The 18145-nt window shown below is 20.8% G+C and overlaps 5 protein-coding genes across 5 annotated transcripts; 3 read left to right on the forward strand and 2 right to left on the reverse strand.

Moving 5' to 3' along the window:
• Positions 1-473: 473 nt before the first annotated feature.
• On the reverse strand, positions 474-2947 carry PY17X_1147800 (tryptophan-rich antigen; the record flags this gene model as incomplete). Its single annotated transcript, XM_718873.3, has 2 exons — positions 474-2171; positions 2345-2947. The coding sequence occupies 2 exons, from the start codon at positions 2945-2947 to the stop codon at positions 474-476; spliced, it is 2301 nt and encodes a 766-aa protein (XP_723966.3).
• Positions 2948-5446: 2499 nt separating this feature from the next.
• Positions 5447-6431, forward strand: PY17X_1147900 (Plasmodium exported protein, unknown function; the record flags this gene model as incomplete). Its single annotated transcript, XM_722749.1, has 2 exons — positions 5447-5518; positions 5643-6431. The coding sequence occupies 2 exons, from the start codon at positions 5447-5449 to the stop codon at positions 6429-6431; spliced, it is 861 nt and encodes a 286-aa protein (XP_727842.1).
• Positions 6432-7642: 1211 nt separating this feature from the next.
• PY17X_1148000 (fam-a protein) lies at positions 7643-8942 on the reverse strand (the record flags this gene model as incomplete). The annotated part of the gene is made up of 5 exons (XM_722748.2): positions 7643-7903; positions 7997-8100; positions 8271-8340; positions 8436-8679; positions 8812-8942. 5 exons carry the CDS (start codon positions 8940-8942, stop codon positions 7643-7645), a joined length of 810 nt encoding a protein of 269 aa, XP_727841.2.
• Positions 8943-12862: 3920 nt separating this feature from the next.
• Positions 12863-14003, forward strand: PY17X_1148100 (PIR protein; the record flags this gene model as incomplete). Its single annotated transcript, XM_022956637.1, has 3 exons — positions 12863-12877; positions 13014-13829; positions 13917-14003. The coding sequence occupies 3 exons, from the start codon at positions 12863-12865 to the stop codon at positions 14001-14003; spliced, it is 918 nt and encodes a 305-aa protein (XP_022812506.1).
• Positions 14004-16382: 2379 nt separating this feature from the next.
• On the forward strand, positions 16383-17549 carry PY17X_1148200 (PIR protein; the record flags this gene model as incomplete). The annotated part of the gene is made up of 3 exons (XM_022956638.1): positions 16383-16400; positions 16523-17395; positions 17484-17549. 3 exons carry the CDS (start codon positions 16383-16385, stop codon positions 17547-17549), a joined length of 957 nt encoding a protein of 318 aa, XP_022812507.1.
• Positions 17550-18145: the final 596 nt, after the last annotated feature.

Consider the following 18145-nt stretch of genomic DNA (forward strand, 5'->3'; position numbering starts at 1 on the left):
TAAAATTATATTGTGAATATATGTTTATATATTCTTCAAACATTCATACAAATGCATTTTTGCAATAAAAGATATATCCTTAAAAAGAAATTGAAAATGAAAATAAATGTTTATTAGAACATTTCATACTTTTATCTAATTTATTTTTAGATGTCCTTCATTTTTATATATTGTAAATTTCGCATCTTTATTATTATGATTTATCTTCAGCTATTCATCATATGTTTACTTTAATTTATTATACATATATAATTTTCCTACCATTTAATTATTGCATCATTTGCAAAATGAAATGAGTATGTCAGCATCCATCAGCGAATACTTATACATAAATATAATAAATAATCTTATAAGTTTTAAGTTATTATTTTATGGAAGAATATTCTTTGATTTATCTATTTGAATTATGAAAATTTTTATTCTAATGATTAAAGTTTTCATGAATTATATTTAGAAGCTTCATAGTGATTACCCTAATGATTCCAATTTACATTTGATAGGTTATAATGGTTATTTTGAGTATCCATATATTTCAATATACCAACCATTGGGTTGTAATCACTATTTTGAGTATTCGGGCGTTTCCTAAATTCATATGTCGATTTAGGAGGTCCATTTCGATTATTCCATTTCCAATTTCGTCTATTTGACGTATTTAAATTAGTATTTCGGAAATCTCGATGATTACAATTATCATTTAGTGAGGCTGTGGATCCATTTATACTTTTCCAAAAATTACAAGCTTTATTTAATAAATTATAATCATTATTATGGGTATTCAAATTATTCTCATTTCTATTAGGTTCCATAGAATATCGATTTGTAGTATTCAAATTATTCTCATTTATATTAGATTCCATATAATATCGATTTGCAGTATTCAAATTATTATCATTTCTATTAAATTCCATATAATATCGATTTGCAGTATTCAAATTATCATCATTTCTATTAGATTCCATATAATATCGATTTGCAGTATTCAAATTATCATCATTTCTATTAGATTCCATATAATATCGATTTGCAGTATTCAAATTATTATCATTTCTATTAGATTCCATATAATATCGATTTGCAGTATTCAAATTATTATCATTTCTATTAGATTCCATATAATATCGATTTGCAGTATTCAAATTATTATCATTTCTATTAGATTCCATATAATATCGATTTGCAGTATTCAAATTATTCCTACTTCCATATTCTGGCTTAAAATTAGAAAATGGAGTATTCCATTGTTTAAAAAATTTATATACAAAATTAAAAGCATTGTTTTCTGTATTTGGTGAGTTGGGGTTTTTGGATGATGAATTATTCAAATCGCTTTTTTGTTCCTTTTCTGTTTTCTCCTTTTCTGTTTTCTCCTTTTCTTTTAATTTTCTTTTTGGGGGCTTATAATTTTCTTTTTCATCTTTCCAAAGATTCCATTTCTTTTCTTTTATTAGTTTGTCTATAAATTCATTACGCCATTCTTCATAATTCTGGATTGTATCATTTTCAAATTTTTCCCACTCGTTACTTTTCTTATTCGTAAAAAAGTAATTTTTAACTTCTACCCATTCTTTCCATTCAAGTGATTCTTTATTTAATCTATTTTCCCATTTTTTCATATTTTTAAATTTCGACTTATATAATTTAATAAGCCGTTTATTAATATATTTCCATTTCTTCCAATATTTATCCTCACGAACTTTCCAATCAGATGATAGCCATTCATCGAATATATTTTTTTTCCAATTATCCCATTCGCGCCTAGCCCATTTATCCATATTATATTTATTTTTTAATAACCAGTTTTTGAATTCTAAATCCATGGATTTTTCAACTTCGTTTTTTACCCATTCTGCCCATTGTTCATCATCAAAGTCTGATGATTCTGTAAGAATATTTTTTTTATATGCTCTTTCTAAATTTTCATTATAATGCATCCATTTATTTTCATAATTTTCTTTCCACTGATTCCATTCTTTACCTTTAACCTCAATCATTTTTTTTGCATCATCTTCTAATTTAGAATTGAATTCTTCAAAATTGTAATCTAAATCGGATTTCCAGGATTCCCATAATTCCTCTTTACATTCTTCAGATTCTTCTATATTATCTACATCTTTTTCTGATTTATTTTTATGTTCTTCATTAGTGCATGGTATGGGAAGTTTTATATTCTAAAGAAAAAAATGAAAGAAAAAATACAAGCATATATGTATGATAATATGTTTTGAAAATGTATTTTATGAATTATATATTTATTTACATATATAATTTTCCATATTTATCATCGTATTAGAGAAAATTAAAAAATAGAATATTTTTCGACAATATTTTTAAAAAAACTTACATTATTAATTCTTTTAAAAATTCTTGGCAATAAAAAACTAATGATTAAAGCTGCAAATGTTATCATTAGTAATTGCAAAGGGTTATCCCCAATATGCATATTCATGGTATATTCTCTTAACCTTTGTACGACTTGGAGATTTTCTAATTCTTCCTTATATTTTAGAAGGAATATACGGCTATTTTCTAATTTGTCAGTTATTACTTTACTATAGGTTATGGCATTGTGAGCTAATGGATAATGTATTATAGGTTTAATAGAATCTGAAAATTTAGAAATCATACTATTAAATCTTATCATATTAATCTTCGAATATAATATAATTATTTGCCTTAAAATTTCAGCATTCCCCACTGGGATTTCATTGGTAATTACGCCATCAGAATTAATTAATGGTTCATCAAGTGCTTCAGATAATGTTTCATCTACTGTTTCAGAATCAAGTAATTCATTAGTGCTATTCGCCACATTAGGAACATTTTGAATATCTAGATCGCTTGTTTTATCTTCATCACTAAATAAAATTTGACTATCATCATGTTCATCATCTATAGTATCCACGCTTAAAGTATTAATATCTTCATCTGTATTTATTGTTTCCATATTATTATATTCCTAATCATATGCATTATAGTATAAACAGTTATAATTTGGGATGAATATTTATAAAATTAAGTATTTGAAGCAATCGAATATATATATTTTAATAAACATATGTGGCATAAAAGTTAATAAGATTTTTAACACAAATATATTCTAAAATAAGAAAATCATTATTATTTATATTATATATATATTTAGGAAAATTTATGTATCATTTTTTTAGACGATGAAAATAAAATTATTCAATTTTATGTATTCGTGATAGTATTATATATTCAAATGATTATTATAATAATTATTATTATATTATTATTATATTATTATTATAATTATTATTATTATATTATTATAATAATTATTTTACTATTATTATATTATTATAATTATTGTTTTACTATTATTATTATATTATTATTATATTATTATTATAATTATTATATTATTATTATTATAATTATTATTATTATATAATTATAATTTCATGTGTTAGATTAAATGAGCACGGAAAAAAAAATATGATAAATAATATGCTGTTTATTATTTTATGGAGCTGCTTGATTTTCTTTATAAGATATAAAAATACAATAAATAACAATAATAAAAATGAAAATTAACCAAAATTAATATTTTTAGATACCAAGGGCATTTATAAAATTAATGTTTGTATTTATTATTATAAATATATTTTTTTTTTAAATGGTATTCCGTTTTTATAGATTCTTACAACTATATAAATATTAAATCTGTGCTTTTTTTTACGTATTATATTATTTTAATTATAATGCCCTATAAGTGAATTCGCTTATTTACAGATCATCATAAATAAAAAATATAATACGTAAAAAAAATAAAAAATGTTTATTAAAATATGCGCATACAAATATCAACATAAAGGGTTTTTAGGACCATAATACATATAATAATTAACTTATATAAATATTATTTATAAAATTTAAAATCGCAAATAAAAAGCCAATAAGATTATATTGGGAATATATTTTTATATATTTTTCAAACATTTATGCAGATACCTTTTTGTAATAAAATATATATCTTTAAAAAAAATAGAAAATGAAAATAAATGTTTATTAGCATATTTCATGCTTTTATCTGCTTATTAATTTTTAGCTGTCCTCCATTTGTATATATTGTAGTTTCGCATCTTTATTATTATTTATATTCAGCTATTCATCATATTTTTACTTTAATTTATTATACATATATAATTCCCATAGCATTTAATTATTGAATCATTTACAAAATGAAATGATTATGTTAGCATCTATCAGCGAATACTTATACGTAAATATAATAAATAATCTTATATGTTTTATATTTATTTTCATAAGTCATGGTTGGTTTGCATTTAATTCAAAAAGCGTCTAAAAACAAAAGACTGATACGTTATATGAATTAATATATAATATATGCCATATACTGTATTATTTAATTATAATTTTGGAATTAATATGTTTAAATGAGTATGGGTTTATAATTTATATTATATATTTTTTTAGGAAAAATAAAATATAAATTGTTTTGTTTACAAAGATGAACGCATCTAAAAAATATATATTAAATAGAACTTGAATATCTCTGTATACAAAATAAACACCTTAATAATAAAAATATTTATTAAAAAATCACGAGCGTGTGTTAAATTTATATGGTTATTAATATTGCATATAATTAGGGAATATTTTAATGTTGATATAGTTGCCATTATTTTACGCATAAAAAATATAATTTCTTTATAATAAAATAATTTAAATGTTCTTATAAGATTTAGGTATTATAAATAAATGAAGTTATTTTAATCTAAAATAGTTGTTTTTTTTTGAAAAATTCTTTTCATATTTGTTTATAAGGAATGTATAAGTTGCATTACATGTATAATATAATACAGTAATGTAAGCAACTCTTTGAACAAAAAATATAATTATTATTTCGAGATGGTCATGCCGTAAATTTTTAAAATTAACATATTTTATTTTAAAAAAATAACAAATTGTTGTATTTCTGCATTATATATATTCCCATCTCAACATCGAATTAAAACAATATATGCCGTAATAAAACATTTTTAATGTCGTTATATGTGCATACTATTTAATATATATATAGCTTTTGTTATTATTATTTTCTAAATAATCTATAGGATTAATCTATAGTTGTGTATTACAATTAAAAAAATATACTTGGTTGAATATATAATATATTTTTTTTTTTGAAATACTAATTAAAAAACTTTATAATTAAATTGTATTATTAAATATTTAACAATATTTTTATGGAATGTTCACATATTTATAACAAATTAATATAAAATGACTAATGCTATTATAATATAGTGAATCTTCATAATTAATACCAAATATCATAGGCACAAATATAAACAAACTAATTAATAAAACTATATAATATACTATAAAACGCCTCAATGTTTTTTTTCTTTGAATTTCTTATAGTATTAAACAAAATATAATATATACTGTAAAAATGAATTACAAATTAATACGAATTACTTCGTCTCTTCTTTTAATATGTTTATGTGAAGCATACAGTAACGAGGTAAAATACTATATATTAAATTTATAAATATTTGTTTATTGTGCTAGGATTTATAATATGATGATGTTTTACATTATAAAATAAAATTTAGTTCTACATATGTTAAAAATTTATGTATTTTTAGAAAAATAATAATAATGAAACTAGGATTACAAAATCGAATCGATTGTTATTTGAGACAGAAAACAATGAAATGGGAGAAGAAGAAGCATGTGAAAAAAAGGTATCATCATGTGATGACCAAGAGTCCATAAACAATGACCAAGAATCAATTTATGATGATCAACCAAATAATGAAAATCACACAATTTATGAAAATTACCCAATTTATGAAAACTACCCAATTTATGAAAATTACCCAATTTATGAAAATTATCCAATTTATGAAAATTACCCAATTTATGAAAATTACCCAATTTATGAAAATCAACAAAATTATGATAATCAATCAATTTATGATAATCAGTCAATTTATGATAATCAATCAATTTGTGGAAATCAACCAAATAATGAACCAGTAGTGAAATTGTATGTGCCAAAAGACCCAGTATTTGAAAAAACAAAAGTAAGCACCACTCCAAAACCAAATATGAGAAGATTAGGAATACCACCACCACCAGAACACACAGAAATTATAGAATTGCCATTCAGATCACCTACTCCTCCACCACCAGTGAATTTGGATTATGAAACCAAAGTAACAAAACCACATGTATTTAAAAAACGACCCAAAATGTTGTATAGTTCATATTATAGTTATCCAAATAGTAAAGAAGTTAAAGCAGAGATTGTCGATTGGGATAACTTTATGTCGGTAATTGATCACGTTGTTTCAACTGACCCAAAGTTAGAAGATTATTTGAAAGATAAAGTTTATCCAAAAAGACATAAATACCCATACAATGTGTATTAAGAACTATATACAGATTTAGATGAACAATTAAAAACTTATGCTAATGAGAAGAATATTGAGAACTAATTAAAAGGGAAATGTTTTAAAAATATAGACTATAAAAATGGATAATGATGAAAAATAAAAATATTAAGGGGAATGAAAATGAGAATAATATAAGTTCAAAATTATAGGAAGACTATATATAGCCAAAAGCTAATAAAAAAAATTTTATAAATATTATATAAATTATAAATAATGAAAGTGAGATGGTGTTAATGTTCAAAATAAAAATTAAAGCAGAAAAAAAATTATAGTAATAAACACAAATGATAAAGTTTTAAATGGAATGGATGTAATATAAATATTTTTTCAAAAAATATATATACATTGATTTTATTTGATTTGTTTTTGTTGTTTTATAAATTATGTATTATATGGATATATTACATATATTTATAAATTGCATTTTATTTGTTTTTGTTGTTTTATAAATTATTTTATTATGCAAAAATATAATATATTAGTCAATTATAGTTTTATATTTTATTGTAATAAAAAAACACAAGCAACACTAAATATAAATATATTGATTAAACATATGCAATATATAAGTATATACGAAGAAACTGTGGTTCAGTTGCAACGTGGATTTAATTTTGAATAATTTGATAATATTTATTGGTCTGTAAATGTTCACCAAATATATTTACATTTCCGTGTGTTTAATCACAAGGTGAAGTCTAAATATGCAACCAAAAAAGGGAATATAGCCATTAATTGAAAGGAATATCAAAATAAAATATTTTCATAAATAATAACAGTTATATTTATAGTATTCACAAAATGAATATATATAGATTCATCTTAATATTAAAAGTCATAATCAAATAATATACAAAAAAAATATTAAAACAAAAGAACATTTTTAATGGTAATTTAAAGCAATCATTATGCATGAAAATAAATCGTTTTATTAACATAAATCTTATAATATTATGGTGCTGAAAAATATATATGAAATATATGTTTATTTATGAGAGGAAAAACCATATAAAGACTTTCTAATAATGCGTTTTAGGTAACTGGTAACATGACAATCAATCTAAGAAAAAAAACATAAATGGATAAATATATAAAATGTTTAAATTTTTTGCAAGTTATAGTATATATTATAAATATGTACATTTATTTAAAACTATACGTTTTTTAACAATTGTTGAAATAAATTATTATGTTATTAAAATTTGAATATCACTTACAGATTCGACATAGGTGATATCAACATATTTTTTTCTTTTTTCAATGATATATCCAGCTATGTTAAGGAATGTTTTTTTTAATTCTCCTTTTCTAATATCATCTTCAGAATCAATGGTTGTTTTGAATAAATTTGCGTTTTCTATTATTGTGTTTTTATATTTTTTATTGGAAGGGTTTTGATCAATTACATTTACTGAAGTCATGACAATTATAGTTTTGTCTTTTGATATCTACAAAATTAATCAAAATATATTGGATAAATTATTGTGAATAATATGAAAAATATGGTTTATAACGAAATAGAAGGGGAAAGTTTTCCTTACTTCAATCTTTTTAGCTAAAGCATAAAAATATTTTTGACGGCGTCCAAATTTTTTTTTGTAACGTTGTTGTATCATTACTAAATTTGGATTGTACACACGGGTAACTTTAAAAAAAAATAATATTTTTGCATTATGTAAAATAAAATATTATAAATTTGAATATATGAAAAACAATAAATAGTGTCATATAACAATGAAAATAATAAATCACGAAATGTCGAATAAATAGTAACAATAATATGATGATTTAACTAATTATTTATGTTTTGTATACTTTTAGCGGGACCAACAATGAGCAATTTGACACTATCGGAATTCCATAAATCGTTTATTACTTCATTATACTAATGGAAACAAAGAGAAATATATGTATATAAATTATAATATTTTTTTTATTTTAATTTGGTCTATAACTTTAATATTGTTCGTTAATTGATACCTTATCCGGATCATCAATTGTATATTGAATTTTTTCAACATCTGTATGATTTTGATGCTTTTTTTTATAAAAAAACGCATGATGAAAATTATATTTTTTACATAATTTATAATCTTTACTTGTAGCATGATATTCTAAATGTGTTACAGCTTCGTTCATAAGTTTTTCTGCTTGCATAGTTTCTTCGGGATTGGTACATAATAGGTGCTTGTTTTTTTCATATATTTCTTCTGAGGTATCATTGCTAAAAATGAACATATTTTTAATGAGTACAAAAATAAAGTTATTGTATTTATATTATAACATTGTTGCAAAGACGTAGATTTAATATGTTCATAATGAAATATGTAACATATATGTTGTTGCATTTTCTTACGTAGGATAAAATTTTGTTGATTTGGATTCTGTAGCTTTTTTTGGATCAGGCTTAGCTACAATGGATTTAGTATTTACACATACAGAGATGCTTAAAAGAAATAAAACAATTTGAACACAAAATTTATTCATTTTTGAACTTTACAAACAAAATATTAAAATATATATTAGTATTTTTTTTAATTAAAAATTCGAAAAATAGAACAAATATAATTAAAATTGAACCAAACAATTTTCTCCAATAAAGTATAAAAAACAAATATTTATTTTAAAGAATACAAATTATTATTTAAACGACAAATTTTGATACTTTTATCAGATTTACAAGTTTAATATATTTTTTATTTAATTAATTCGATCACAAAACTATATCAATAACATAAGCATTCATAAATAATGAATATCAAAAATGTTATGATCCATAATTTCATTAATATTGTAATATATAAAAATAAATACTTTAATTATATTATATAAATTATATTTTTAATATATAGCATTATGAATACACAAATTTTATAATTGATTTAACTAAATTTAAAATTTACAAAACAACTCACCACGTATGGAGTTACATATATATTTATATATAATAGAAAAAATCAATGTTGTTTTACCTAATAGGAAATCAATAATTTTAAATAAAAATATAAAAGTAAGAAAGTAATATAAAACATATATTTTTTTTAATATTATTTTGATAAAATTCAATTTCAACATAATCATATACACTTACATGAATAAATAAACGACAAAATAATATAAACATTATATTAATAATTATATTAAAATAATTGTTTTATTATTTCTTTCTATTTATTTTTTCAGTTTTTATGTTATGATTAATTTTTAGTATAAAAATTTCTTTTATTTCTAAATATTAAAAAAATTAATTCAATCTGGAAAATACACTTAAGTTTATGCATGGTTGCAGCGTCTACTACCACAATAATAATGCTACTAATTCATCATAAAATATATATGATGATAAATCGATATTTTTGTAATTTTTTTTCACCAATTTTAACCGAAATTTATTAAATAATTTTTTTTTAGAAAAATTCTTAATTTTATAAAAATTATTTATTGGTAGTAATATTGATATCCATGCTTTTTTGTAAATTAATACAAGTTGTAAATTCCCTTTTAATAGTAAACAGAGCATATATGAATTAAAAAAATGCAAATAAATAAAATAAAAAATAAAAAATAAAATAAAAAATAAAAAATAAAATAAAATAATGAAACATAAAGTTGTAAAATCAAGAAATATATATATAATTAATTTATTTTTTAATTATATATTCTTAATACCGATGTGTTCTTGTTTTATGGGTCAAGGTTCTATACTATAGGTTATCGTTTCGTTCACTGAACCTGCGTTTTGATTTAGGGTTCGGGGTATATTGTAATTTAATTTTTTATAATTTGATAATATTTTGGATCTGTAAATATTGATTAAATATATATATCATTCCCATATGTTTAACCTCGAAATTATGTCTAAATATGCAACAAAAAGGGGGTATAGTCATTAATATGAAAGAGGGTGTATAACATTTTTTCCATAAAGTATAATATATACAATTGCGTGCTAATATTAATTTAATATGATTAAAATAAAATGTCTATATTGCATATATTAATATAGATATTGGGTGTATATGAAGTTGTATTATGCAATATCATAATTGTCTATTATATAAAACATGTTAATCTGTGGTTATGTTGAATTATGCATATAATAATATGTTTCTTTATTTGATGAAAATTTTATTTAGAAAACTTATGGTTTGTATCATATTATGTTAATTTAAATCGTATTTTTATAACCAAGTCGCAATAATAGCATTACATATGAGGTTGAGTATTAATTATAAGGTGATTCATTTGGAACAATTGTCTACATTATAATATACCTTCAGGTTAATGAGTATATTTTTAATATTAATTAAACATATTGCAATCTATAATAGATAATCATAAAATATAGATTCATGGGATATCGATTGTGATTCGACAATACAACGTAATCTATAAAAGGCATTTTATGCATATAACATTTTTAATAATAAAATAAAAATCTCACTATATATACAATATTTTTTTAATTGTGTACTATTCCCTTTTTCTATTTCCTTTACATTTGTACTAAAATTGATTAGCATTAATAAAGTTTCTTTATACGCTTTAATTTATCATAAAGATATAGAATTATATTAATCACTATTAATTTTTAAACTTCATAGTTTTGAGGTATAAATAAATCATATTTTAAAATAGTAAAAAAATAAAATATAAATATATTAATAAAATCTAGTGTTATAATTTGTTATAATACTTATAAACAACTTGGTATATAACATTAACGTTATTGTTCTAATATATATAATATTGTATCAATGACTAAAACTGAAATATATTAAATTTGGGGAAAATATACAATTATATATTAATGCAAAGTATATAGAAAAGGTATGTAATAATTAATTTAATTTGAACTAATAATAATTTTATTAGGTTATTATATATATAAAACTAAAAATATATAATTTAAATATATTGTTATTACGAAATAATATAAATGTTCTAAAGTACTTGATTTAAAAACTATGAAACGAGGAAATTACTAATTGGTTTAAAGTATTCCTATTAAATGCACTATTGTCATGATGTAGTATACAGTGATATAAAAGAAACCAACAACAATCATATTATATTAATACATTATTAAATACGAACAAATATATTATGTTTATTTGATATACTTATATAGATGTAAATCAATTATATATATTCTTAAACATGTGATGAGATTATAATTGTACTTATAAAATATAATATGAAATATTATAATTTCTAGTTAAGTATACTTTTAATGCGATAATATTAGAATTAGCACTACCGAAAATATATAATATTAACAATTCTATAGTTCCCTTAAAATATTGTTTTTCATTAAAGAGCTAAATATAGTTTATTACAAAACAAAAAGCAAACTATATATTTATGAAAATAATAATTCTAAGTTATTTTTAATGAAGAAATTTAATATATATACATGAATTGAAAGATTGAATAGAAGAAATATAAGGAATAATTAAACCATGTAGAATAGGTAAATCTTATATGGCTACAGCTTTATCTTAAAAAAACATACTTCCCTTATCTCTCCTATCTAAAATGTAAATATACCAACCTAATTACACATAGTTTTCTATTATACTTTAAAATATTACCAGTAGGTATATATTTTTAATATTTACTGAGCATTATTTTAAAAATAACATGCATTCAAAGACTTATTTAAGCTTATAAGTACGGGTTCAGTGCTAATTGTTCTTTTAAAGAATGGAAAATATGGCAAAATATATTATAAAATTACCCAATAAGGTATATTGGAATAAAAATAAAGTTATTGAGCACATTAAAAACAATATAAATTTATTTAATTTTCATAGAAAATGTAGCATGTAACTTAATTTGAAAATACTATTATTTTAGAAAAAACTATAATATATATTATAAGAAACAAGTATATAAGTATTTAATATTTTTTAAAAAATTACTATTTATATACTTTTAAGGATTATAGTAATAATAGAATTTTGTATTTTTTAGATTTATACAGTATTTAAGTTTTAGAATTCAAATCATTAAAACATAAGATATAAATATATTCCTTTTATATGTTCAAATATACTTTAAATTCATTATAAAAGTATATTAATTTTTATAATAAAGTTATACCAGATGTTAGTAAGAATGTAATTTTTTGTATAAAATGCATCATACCTATATTTAATCAAAAATGTATTAAGTAACACTCTAAGGTAATTTAGCTAATTATCATAAACAGAAATGTAACAGTTCTTTGTAATAATATTATTTTATTATTCTATATTAGTTTCATTATTAAAAAGTTATAATATATTTAACTATAGGCAGTTTTTATTTATAGGGTTAAAGTATTTGCATCGCATATTTGGTGCAGTGTATATAAAACATCATGATTCTACTTATTTATAAATCGAAAATAAAATTCTATCACAATGAATAAGCAAGTGGTATATGCATTTTTTAATAATAATAATTTTCTTTACATGTTTTGATATTGTATTATATATAAATATTATTAAACTTTATTTTATAAGAATTTCATTAATGTATATTTTTATTATACTTTTTTAAACATTTTTTTAGTGTAGTAACTTCATTTATGTAATGACGAATTTTACCGATAAATTGAGTAATGGAGACTATCAAATTAAAGATGCTAGTCATTTCAAAGAGTATTGTATTCATGATTGTTCTCATGGGCTCGAAAAAATTAATGCTGGATGCTTATATTTTTTTAATGAATTCTTTAAGAATTCTTCTGTATTTGAGTCTGTTGCAAAAAGTAACATCAATATTGTTGAATACATTATGATATGGTTAATTTATATGTTAAACCTAAAGAATAATGCGCCAGGAATCACCAATCAACAACATTTTTATGATACATATATAAAGACTGGTGAAAAGTACATTAATAATATACCTAATATTAGTGAATATAGCAGTTATAAGGAACTTGTAGATAAAAATAATTATTTTTTAAGTATGGATAAAAGCATTATATCTAAATTATATGATGCATTAAAATCATTATGTAACATGTATAATGAATTTAACGCAAACACGCCAGATTGCACGAAATGTTTAGAAAAAGCTAATGAATTTATTAAAATATATGATGAACTTAATAAAGATTCTAATAGATCTGATAACAGTTCATATAGACAAGTATTGTGTACTTTATCAAATGATTATAATAATTTTAAAAATAAATATAGTGATGTTAATTGTTCCAATTCTTCGTCATTTCCAACGATAGAAAAAGAAAAAATCCCTGTAAACTGTTCTGAACAAACTGTACAAATTTCTGAAGTTGCATCAAGTCCGATAGCAAACAAATTAATTATAGTTTTATCGATATTTGGTGCAATAGCATTTTTTTTAGGAATTTCTTATAAGGTAAATAATAAGGAATTAAAAAATTATTTTCATTATATATATACAAATGTCAACAAAAAATATACGTTTCTTAACATTTTATATTAGTATTCATTATTTGGATTTCGGAAACGATTTAAAAAACAACAAATAAGAGAAAAAATAAAAAATATAAGGAAAAGAATGAATCATTAATATATGCTTGAAGAGTAGTGAATATTTCAGGAATAGTAATAATGATTGATGTATGTTAAGAAACTATCTATATGGAAATAAGTAAATTTTGATCATAATTTTGCATAATTTGTATATAGTTTTTGTGTTGGTTAGGGTTAAGTATTATATTGTATTTAATTTTTTATAATTTGAACACTAATTTAATATATGTGCTATTCCGTATGTCTAGTCACGAATCAATTTTAAAAGTCCAAATATACAACCAAAAGGGGAATAATATAATATGAAATGGGTCACATACCATATTTACCATAAAGTATAATATATACAATTGTGTGTTCATGCCGATTTAATATGGTTAAAATAAAATATCATATTGCATATATTAATATATATATATATTTACTATATCATAATTGTCTATATATAAAACATATTAATATGTGGTTATATTGAATTATGCATATCATAATATGTTTCTTTATTTAATGAAATATTTTATTTAGTAAAACTTATTATTTGTACTATATTGATTTTAATTTAAATCATGTTATCCAACTGAACTGTAATAATAGATATTCATAAAATATAGACGCATGGGATATCGATCGATAATCGTCAATATAACATTGTCTATAAAATATTATTATGATTCTACATGTTTAGTAATACCTAAAAAATCGAACTATATATATAATATTTTTGAAGTTTTAATTGCAGTTACTATTCTCTTTTGTATTACCTTTACATTTGTATTAAAAATAATTAGTATTAATAGAAGTTGCTTTATATGCTTTAATTTATTTAACATAAAGATATAATAATATATTAATCACTATTTATTTTTAAACTTCGTAATCTTGAAGTATATATAAATTATATTTTAAATAGTTAAAAAATGAAATAAGTATTTAATAAAATTTCATATCATATTTTATTCTAATAATTATAAATAATATGATAGATAAAACTGTAGTTATTATAATATACATATGTATATAAGCTAGTAAAATATTATACTAATAATTAGTATTGAAATGTTATTTTATTGTGGAAATTTCATATAATTAAACATTAATATATCGAAAAGACACATAATAATACATTATAAAGATATCAGTGTTATATATTTGTTAAAGCTTTAATTGGGGATATATGGTTTTATATTATAAAAATTTAAACCTATGGAAAAAGGGTTAAAGGCTCAATTAATGTTAAATGGTATTTTATTATTCCATATTATATTATCATTGTTTATTGAATCATCATTTTGTAATATAAATTAGCATTTTTTTAGCATAGAATTAACAAAATATAAATTATTTAATAAATTTTTGAATCTATATACATTGATAACTATAACAATAAAATATATAAGATAAAAATGAACAATGCAGAATATTTAACGAATGTTTAGCGAAATTTATATATTAAAAGAGCAAATATATCTTATCTCTCTCCTCTTAAAGGGCAATATAACAACCTAATTACGCATAGTTTTCTATTATACTTTAAAATCTACATCAATACTTATTTATATGTTAATATTTAATATTTGGTAAGTATTATTTTTAAAACAACATACATTCAAAGACTTATTTAATCTTATAAATAGAATAAGTACGGATTCAGTGCTAATTGTTGTTTTAAGTAATAGAAAAGATATGCAAAATATATTATAAAATTACCCAATAAGGTATACATTTAAATTGAAGTATATACGAATAAAAATAAGGTTATTGGATTTATTAAAATTGATTATGAATTTATCTATATTCATTAAAAAGAATATAAATTTGTATTATTTGCATAGAAAATGGAGCATGCAACTTAATTTGAAAATACTATAATTTTAATAAAACAGTGGTATATAATATTAGAAACAAGTATATAAGAATTTAATATATTTTTAAAAATGACTATTTATATACTATTAAAAATTATACTAATAATAGATTTATTCATTTTTACATATTTACAGTTTCAGGCATATACATTTATTTATTAAAGCATGAGAAACAAATTTGTATTTCTCTATATTGAGACATGAATATAAGTGGATGTATTTTAAACTCATTACAAAATTATTTAAGTTTTTATAATGGATATTATTAATAATTATGAATTTATTCATAAATTATATTATACATATGACCAAAATAAATATCTCCAATTTAAGGCAGTTTAACTATTTCCATAAATTACATATAATCTTATTATGATGTTACTATTGTATTATTACTTTACATTAATTTTATATTAATACTAAAAACAAAATGCGATTAACTACAGATAATTTTTATATAAAGAATCCAAGTTTACGTCCCCTATTGTGATGCAATATATATGAAATTGATATGATATACTTAATTTATAGTTCAAAATTAATTTTTCAATATGTCAATTACTAATGTGGTACATACAATTTCTTGAATAAAATTTTTGTTATTAACATTTTTGATATTGTATTATCTATAAATTAATAATATGTTCATTTTAATAGACATTTTATTAAATTTGTTTAAAATTCTTCATAGTGCCAAAAGTTTGACTATTTCAGGAAGGTTTTTCGCGATGGATTGGATGATTCTAACCAATATCATTTTACAAATAGTTTATTTAAGAAATATTGTCTTAATGAAAAATGCAATAACGATCTTGATAAGATTAATGCTGGATGTTTATATTTATTTTATGAATTTTTCGGTAAATATGGTTCTTCATTTGATCCTCGTTTTTATAAGGATGAGGCTGTAAGTATAATGATTTGGTTAGGCTATATATTAAACCTAAAGTCACATGAGGGAATTACCACATTAATCGATTTTTATTATAAGCATATAGAAAATGACACGAGTTACACTGAGGATAATATTATTAATCAAAAACATAAAAATTATAAGGGAATCATAGATGAAATAAAGGAATATATGGATATTAATATTAGTTATATGTCTAAATTTTATGAATTACTTAAATTATTATGTGAAATGAATACTGCTTATACGACAAATAAAAGTGGCGATTTTTCACAACATGTTAATAAATTTGTTGAAGAATATGGAAAACTATTTAATGATGTTGATAATAATACTGACAACAGTACATACAGTAAAGTATTACTTGTTATGTCCAATTATTATAATAATTTTGAAAAAGGCAGAAATTTTAATAGTGCAGAAATTAAATTTCCTACATTACCAAAAGAAAAGCCAGCCAAAAAAGTTAGTGTAGAAGGTTCTAATGCAACTCAAACAGTTGGATCCTCGAGTGGACCAGATAAATCAAATATTGAAACGGCAACCCCGATTTCTAACACTACATTATCAGAATCATCACTAGTAAATAAATTAGTTATTGTTTTGCCGATATTAGCTGCAATACCAATTTTTTTGGTAATTGCTTATAAGGTAAATAATAATGAATTTAAAAAATATTTTCATTATATATATGCAAACGTTAACAAAAAATTACAATTTTCTTAACATTTTATATTAGTATTCATTATTTGGATTTCGGAAACGATCTCAAAAACAACAATTAAGAGAAAAGCTAAAAAAATAAAGAAGAAAACTGATCATTAATATATGACCCTGAAAATAGCGACCAATATACTTTAATATATTTTTATATTTGGAAATAACAAACTTTATCGAAATTTTTGCATAATTTTTATGTTGTTTTTCTGTTGTGGGTCAGGGATAAGTATTATATTGTATTTAATTTTTTATAATTTGAACACAATTAAATATATGTACTATAATCGTATGTTTAATATCGAGATAAAGTACAAATATGTAACCAAAAAAGGTGTATTTCCATTAATATGAAAAGGGTCACATAACATTTTTTCATAAGTTATAATACATATAATTAAGTGTTCATGCCGATTTTATATGATTAAAATAAAATGTCTATATTGTATATATTAATATAGATATTTGCTATATCATAATTATTTATTATATAAAATTTTTTAATATGTGGTTACATCGAATTATATGTAACGCAATGTTTCTTTATTTGATGAAAATTTTATTTAGTAAAACTTATAATTTGTGTTACAGTTACTTTAATTTAAATTATATTATGCCAATTAAACTGTAACAATAGTATTATATATGAATCTGGGTATGAATTATAAGATGTCTCATTTTGAA

Source organism: Plasmodium yoelii (genome assembly GCF_900002385.2).
Source record: "Plasmodium yoelii strain 17X genome assembly, chromosome: 11".
NCBI lineage: Eukaryota > Apicomplexa > Aconoidasida > Haemosporida > Plasmodiidae > Plasmodium > Plasmodium yoelii.